The sequence below is a fragment of the Eumetopias jubatus genome, unplaced genomic scaffold, assembly GCF_037043125.1.
Source record: "Eumetopias jubatus isolate StellerSeaLion01/CBP00866 unplaced genomic scaffold, mEumJub1_p1.0 scaffold_2, whole genome shotgun sequence".
Classification (NCBI taxonomy): Eukaryota; Metazoa; Chordata; class Mammalia; order Carnivora; family Otariidae; genus Eumetopias; species Eumetopias jubatus.
The window spans coordinates 104,857,231-104,864,521 of record NW_028274808.1 but is presented as its reverse complement, the minus strand read 5'-3'; the positions used below and the strand labels follow the sequence as shown (position 1 = coordinate 104,864,521).

Sequence of the window (7,291 nt, the reverse complement as noted above, 5' to 3'; positions counted from 1 at the left end):
TCTAAAAATAAGCAAGTGGGACTACATCAAACTAAAAAGCTTCTTCAGAGCAAAGGAAATTTTCAACAAAATGAAAAGTCAACCTACCGAATGGGAAAAACTATTTGTAAATCATATATCTAATAATGGGTTAATATCCAAAATATATAAACAACTCATACAACTCAACAGCAAAATACTAAACAACCCAATTAAAAAATGGGCAGGGGATGTAAACAGACTTTTTTTTTTTTTAATTGAGAGAGAGCGTGTGCAAGTGAGAGAGCACAAGCAGGGGGAAGAGCAGAGGGAGGAGGAAAAGCAAACTCCGTGCTCAGCAGGGAGCCCGACGTGGGGCTCAATCCCAGGACCCTGAAATCATGACCTGAGTGAAGGCAGACTCTTAACCAAATGAGCCACCTAGGAGCCCCTAGACATTTTTCCAATGAAGACATAAAGATGGCCAACAGACACATGAAAAGATCCTCAACATCACTAATAATCAGGGAAATGTAAATCAAAATCACAATGAGATATCATCTCACCCCAATCAGAATGGCTAGTATTAAAAAAACAAAAAACAAAAACAAGAAATAACAAGGGTTAGCGAGAATGTGGAGCAAAAACCCTGTTTTCTGTTGATGAGAATGTAAATTCATCCAGCCGCTTGGAAAAGTATGGAGGAACCTCAGTATGAAGGTTCCTCAAAAAATTAAAAATAGAATTACATATGATCCAGCAATTCCACTTCTGGGTATTTATCTGAAGAAAACAAAAACACTAAATCAAAAAAGATATATGCATCCCCACGTTGAAGTCCTAACAGCCCATACCTCAGAATAAGACAGTATTTGGAGACAAGATCTTTAAAGTGGCAATTAAGGTTAAATGAGGTCATAAGCAAGGCCCTAATCTAAAATAACTGTGTTTTTTTAAGAAGAGATTGGGATACAGAAGCTAGAGGGTAAAGGATGTGAAGATACAGGGATGAGAGGGCCATCTACAGGCCACAGAAGGTCTAAAAACAAACCTGTGGACACCTTGATCTCAGAGTTTTGTCTCCAGAATTGTGAAAAATCCGTTGTTGAAGCCACCCAATCTGTGACATTTTGTTAGGACAGCCTTTGCAAGAGATTCTAAATGAAATCTAATTTGGCAAAACTCTCCACTGTGATTTGGTATTTAAACTTTGTTATTGAATAGTATCTTCCGTTCATTAGTGAGATGGAGTAAGATGAAGAAAAAGAAAGGGTGAGAGAAGGTGAGCCTCAGAAACTTTAGTTCTTTCAAGTTAAAATTTATTTCCTATAAACTTGTCATTCCGACGCTAACCGTAATAGCAATTTTTGCTCTTACTAATTATTTCCCCCTGAACAGTATGCAGGGATTTCATGAAGATTCTGTAGATCTCTACTGTGGCACTTTATTCACCAGGCCTCCTGATACCATTTTTCCTGACAGCAACTGCGGCGACATACCTTCCCAAATGGTCCACTACTAAGTAAAAACGTTGCCTCGAACCTCCCTTTTGCTTCATCTGAGAGGACAAGGGAAAATAGAAAATAAATGTAATGGCAGTTAATAAGCACATGTCTAGGACTAAAAGTATTCCTAAACATTTTTAATTCCATTTTACAAGGGGTAGCTCTATTATTTCTTTATTTAAACCCTCGAAGGTACAGCAGGGAGGTTAAGACCTAGGCGCCCGTTTTCAAGAGTCGGCGGAGCCCAGCTGCGGCCAGATATGTAAAAACGACACTGGGTCAGTCTGCAACGCGGGCCATGTTCAGAAACACACGTAAATGGGTCGGCCGTACGCTCTTCCGGCTAATGTCCTTTGCTTTTTCTAAACTTGTGTTTACAGAATCTTTCGGCGAGGCTTTCAGTAATGAGTGTAAATACTCCTAAGAGATTAGACCAGAAAAAAAAAATTTTAAATGACTGCAGATCACTGACACCTGAGCTTCAGAAACAGCAATTCCAGCGGAAGACGGGAGTCCCGGATAGTTCACTAATAGACAAAAAATCAGCTAGTTCCATATATATTAACCTACCTAAAGGTTTAGAAGCGGAGAACTATATAGCTCGGTGTTTCAGTAACTATGGCAACCTCGAAAGTTAACTACCCTAAAGTAACCAGGAAACAAAAACTTCACCTTCCCAGTCGGCCGGAGACCACGAGCATCAGGATTCCCTAGTATCGCGAGAACTTTCTGCCGCCCCTGGAGGCGCGCGCGTCAGAATCAAAGGGTTGGTGAGCAGCCCCGTCCCCTGGATGGGCGGGGGAGGTGGAGCAAACTCTGAGAGGTGGGCGGGGCCATCACGAAGGGGTGGAACCGTGGAGGCGCCGTGAAGGGCAGAGCGGAGGAAAAATCGCGTGGGCCCCGCCCCTCGCGGCGCTTCCCCGGAATAGCGTCACCAGCCCTATAAGAGAGCGTGCGCCGACGGACGCGGCCTTTTACATCCGGGAAGCGTCGGGTTTTAGGCTCTGAGATTAAGGTAGGCTGTCGCGTTTTGTGCACTAAGGTGGTAATTGGGGCAGAACTTTCCGGCTTAGTTAAAATGCAGGGGTTTCAAGAGACTTGTAGTGGTATGTCCACGTCCGCTTTGAAAACCTCTTGGTTGGAAAACCTGAGGGGCCTTGGGTGTTCCTGAGGTCACGAGGCGGCCACGTGCAGCCCTGGGTGGCGAGCCTGAAGCCGAGCGCGCCCGGGTCGTGGGCCCTCGGGCAAAGGTCGCGAAACCCGCTGTCGGTGTCAAGTAGCCATCTTGAATCTACTCCGCCACTGTTAAATAGTAACACCGCATCCTGAAACTCCCCCATTTAGATCCGGAAGGTGAGTAGTGTCTGTGGTTGTGCATGCTCATCTGCTCTGGGATTGTGAATCTCCATGTATCTTTGGGACCTGTCAGCTGTGGCAGTCTCCCTTCCTAGCCATGGAAGAGCATATTCTTGTTTATTGGCAAAGCTGTCACCATTTAATTGGTATCAGATTCTGACTTGCACAAGTAACATTCACTTTGGAAAACCTGGAGGGTGCTGGGTTGTTGGGCACACATCTAACTATTGTTGAAATGTTTCCAGGAGGCTGAACCAAGTGTCCGATGGATGATAGAAAACATGACGTGGTAGGTTCCTTTTTATTCGTATTTCGTAGTTAGTGAAACCCTTCGTAGTTCTGAAACCCTTCCTGCTAAGGAATTGGAAGGCCAGAATTGGCCCCTTCTTGCTGTTAACTTTGTAATTTGAAAGAGGTTAATAGCCAGCTAAACAGAAAGTAACAAGTAGTTGCTAAAATCTCAACAGTGATGTGAGTACACAGATAAGAGTTTTATAAAGGTGGTTTTCTTCTCTTGCAGATAATCAAGAAATTAAGGTGATATGGGTGAAGTCCTGTTTGTTTAGAAACCTGTGGTGTACTGCCAAAAGGTGATCTTAAATCTCAATAGCTCGGGTATTGAGTGCAAATAATGTTCTGGAAACTATCAGTGTGGTGTTTTCAATATAGGTCTGATGTTTTTGCTTAACTGGCGTTTAAGTAGAGAATAAGTGAGCACTTGCTTGCTGTAATTAAATGCTTGATTCATCTGGAGAATCCAGGTTCTCTAAAAAGGAAGTGGAAAGGTATTTGTTACGACAAATAATAAGTAACAGACTACTTTTTCTGGTAAGAGGTAGTATGGAAGTAGTATGAATGATGATTATTGGTGTAAGGTACTACAGTATTTGGAGGGAAACAACATTAAAGGCGGGTACCCATAAGGGACAGCACAGTTACCACACAAAAGATTAAGGCTACTATACAAGATGAACAACTATGTACTTTATTCACACAAATGTGCACTGAACACTTGTGTCATTTAAAATTCACACTTAACGCTTAACAAGAGCTATAATAAAGACATTATGAACCAAGTATTCAAGTTTGAGCAAACTGTAGGCTGCCTGTTGGCTGTTTTAAAAGTGTCCCAACCTCTGGTCTATTAAAAATTCAATATAAATGTTGCTTGCATCTGCACTATAGTTTAATTAGAAAGGTGGCCTGTGCGAAGTTTCAGTAGAGATAAATTTTCTCCTCTATTGCACATTTTTTTCAAGCCCCTTGTGCAGGTGTGCACTGTGTAGCTCTCATCTCTGTAGATGTAAATGCTTGAAAAGTTTTTCCTTTATCAAAAATCTTGAGCTTTTAGAAAAGTTTTAATGTTATGTGTGATATAGCATTGCAGTTTTGTAAAGTAGTAAACTATAAAGCACCTTTATGTTAGCACCAGTTTTTTTGCAAAGCTGAGGATTTACAAAAAGGACACAAGTAGATGCAGTAGGGAAAGTAGCGAAGTACCATTCATGTGGATTTAGCCTTTGAAGAGGCTTACTTAACTGGTCCTAAAGTTCACACTGACTTCTTTACCTGTCTTTATGCAAATCTTTCTTGGATATACAAAAACTGCTTAAAACTACTTAAGGCCTGAGGGGCATGCCTTTTATGTTTGGGCAAAGATTTTGCATTGCTATCAAGAATGTCCTGAAAGAGTCCATAGTAAGCAGCTGTCCCTTACTGGGTTGGGAAAATAGCCAAAGGAGAAAATTGACTTTAGACAGCAGTAGAGGGGGAAAACAACATTGTCAGTACTGGGGCACCTATTCTGAAGTTCAGATCCCACTGGCTTACCTTGGCCTCTAGGTCTGTTCGACAATTTGAAAGCTAGGGATACTGTAAAATCTTATCAGCCTTTTGTAAATTGTCAGTGAGGTGCATAGCCACTTAATGCAGTGTCTAGCACATAGCTGGAGTATGAATTAAATCAGTTGGAACAAATAAGATATTTTAGAGCTTTTTTCCCCCACTACATAAGCAGAGAAAGCATTTTTTTAATAGTGTGTCTTTATTAGCTGGGACAGGATAGTGGAAATCTACGCGTTTTAGTCATTATAAGAAAGTTGCAATAGATGGCACTCTTAAGTCATGGTACAGCAAATCGCATGATGCCAAGGAAAAATTTTATCAAGCCGAAAGTAACTGCTAGAGGATGTTAACAAATAAGGTGGATAAATTAGGTTGTATATCCCAACAACTTGAAGGCATTCTTTACTATCAGGTATTCCAAATTTTGCTAGGTAACTAGAATGTGTTGCCATAGTGCATGGTACAAAGGCTTTATTCAGGAATGTATTGTGACTGATCCTATTCCAGTCTAGGTTTATAATGGATTCCTTCACTTTTTGGGCCTTGACTTCCTCACTTGTCACAGGCTATAGAGAGTCAATGTGGAAATTTCTCAGCCTTTTGAAGAAAATCTGAGCTTAATTACACAATATCACTTAAGTGTAATAAAGAGTATTGATTGAATTATAGACTCTTAATCCAAAAGAATAAAAACAGGCTTATTGCACAATTGATATACAGTAATCTCTGGAGAGTGCTGAGAATAAAGAATTTCAACAATGCTAATCAAGAATAATTAGTACTACACTGAGGTATCTAACAGAATGTTCACATCACAAATTTCTCAAGCAGCAATGGTGTACATGATTTAATCAGAACACAAAAGCAGAAACATGGCTCTCATCCCCATAAGTTGGCATCTCTGGCTGAGTGCTAATGTAGAGGTTGAAAATTTTCCAACATACTTTCTCTTCAGGTTTCCATGAAGAATTATAATTTGGTGACACTTTTTATCCAAGGTACAAAGGCTGAGACTTTTGTATAGACACCAGGTGAATCCTTGGCTCCACAGCCATACCCCCAGGAGGTTATCCCATATACAACCCAACTCTCTCCTGCCCGAACACACATGAGCGGTCCTCCGCTGTCTCCCTGGCAGCTGTCAACACGTTTGTGTTCATGTAGATTCCCAGCACAGAGCATCCTTCCTGTAAACCGACCCTTATAACGTTCTTCACAAAACCTCTTGGGAAGTAGGGGGATGCTTGCTTGTTGTAGAGTTCTTGAATAGGCTCGTCCTAGTCGGACCAAATAATCTGAATTAGATGCCAGCTAAAGACCTTACAGAAAACATTTAACAGTTAAATGAACTTTTAATCTTGAAAATAAAAGCCTTATTGTGATCTAGTGTAGTTTAAATGAGTGATAACTAAATGGTATAGAAGGACATAAAATGGCAAGAACTACTCTAAATAGCATGGTAGAAGCATGGCATTTCATAAGAATGGAGGAGCAAAACATTACTATATATCAAATAGGCCTAAGTTTGAGCGTTTGAAGTTTGTGTACTCTATACTGGTAGGCCACTCATTGTTCAGTGGCTAAAATGTATAATTGATAATATTCTCCATGAGCCTTTTCTTGTATCTAAATTCCATTGTTTTTCTTGTACCCTATTAATTGTAATAACTCCTAATAAAACATTGTGTAAAGTTGACTTTGTCATTCCTGTTAACTGTTAATTTCTGTTTCTGTCTAAAGGAAGGTAAATGAACCCTCCCTCATGAGTTGTAATGGATATAGTTAAGCCTTCTCAGAGACTGTTTGCCTCATAGATCCACATAGTGTACAGAGATCTGATCTGATTATTGTATCATCCGGAAAATGTTTTCTTTGTGGTTTATCTCAGGATTGGACAGTTACATGCCTTTTCAGTATATCTATAGCAGATATTCTGCCTTTATGCAGCTATGAAATAATGCAAGTATAAAGCCCATATTTTGTGCAGTGTGATGAAATGAACACAAACATTTACTAAATAAAACATTGAAATTATCACACGTAGAAATACTTATTTGATGTTCTTTTCAAGAGTACAATGATCAGTGTTGATAGTTTTTAATGGAGAGCAGTCAACCTATCCCTTATTCAATAGCCATTTGTGAATCAAGCACCCAGTCTAGGTGAGCCCTACATCTTTCTCAAGGACCATCCTGAACAAAGCACTAGCTGATGTACACTGATTTAATTTCTATAGCAAGGCAATCCAGAAAATTGTTTTGCCTGAGAAGACTGTAAGATGAACATCTTGCTCTAGCTTGGGGGTTGGGAGGGTGGGATGAAGGGGAGAAAGTGGGTTGGATCTCCACTTCATAGTAGCTCTCTTGTCTGTTCTATATTTAGAGATTCTCCATAAAATTGAGTTTGATAGTGGCCTTTATTAGAGAAAAAACAAGGCCATCAAACACCAAGGCCCTTTGCTGGTGTAGCTAAATCAGAGTCCTCTGGGAAAGCTTAAAAAATATAGCCACTCTGACAAAAAGCTTTAAAGTGGGGGGGGCGGCACGTGGGTGGCTCGGTCGGTTAAGCGTCTGCCCTCGGCTCAGGTCATGATCCCTGGGTCCTGGGATCGAGCCCACATCAGGCTC

At 40.7% G+C, this 7,291-nt stretch overlaps 1 protein-coding gene, 1 long non-coding RNA gene and 1 other non-coding gene across 8 annotated transcripts in view; 2 read left to right on the top strand and 1 right to left on the bottom strand.

Annotated features, from left to right (window-relative positions):
* Window positions 1–2,444: 2,444 nt before the first annotated feature.
* LOC114196667 (uncharacterized) lies at window positions 2,445–6,360 on the top strand. Of its 3 annotated transcripts, none has more exons than XR_003606766.2 (3): window positions 2,445–2,478; window positions 3,065–3,108; window positions 3,340–6,360. It is a non-coding gene; the product is annotated as an uncharacterized LOC114196667 (long non-coding RNA). The 3 variants fall into 3 exon arrangements; XR_003606765.2 differs by having other exon boundaries at window positions 2,453–2,816; XR_003606764.2 differs by having other exon boundaries at window positions 2,453–3,108.
* LOC114196677 (small nucleolar RNA SNORA24) lies at window positions 2,867–2,997 on the top strand. Its single transcript, XR_003606768.1, has one exon. It is a non-coding gene; the product is annotated as a small nucleolar RNA SNORA24 (small nucleolar RNA).
* PRSS12 (serine protease 12) overlaps window positions 5,634–7,291 on the bottom strand; it is a 70,776-nt gene continuing 69,118 nt past the window's right edge. For 3 of the 4 annotated variants that reach the window (XM_028087397.2, XM_088021063.1, XM_088021061.1), the window contains one exon: window positions 5,634–5,941. In XM_028087397.2, the coding sequence (XP_027943198.2) occupies window positions 5,634–5,941 (308 nt within the window). The remainder of the gene's footprint in view (window positions 5,942–7,291) is intronic. The other variant, XM_088021062.1, reaches the window with a different exon arrangement.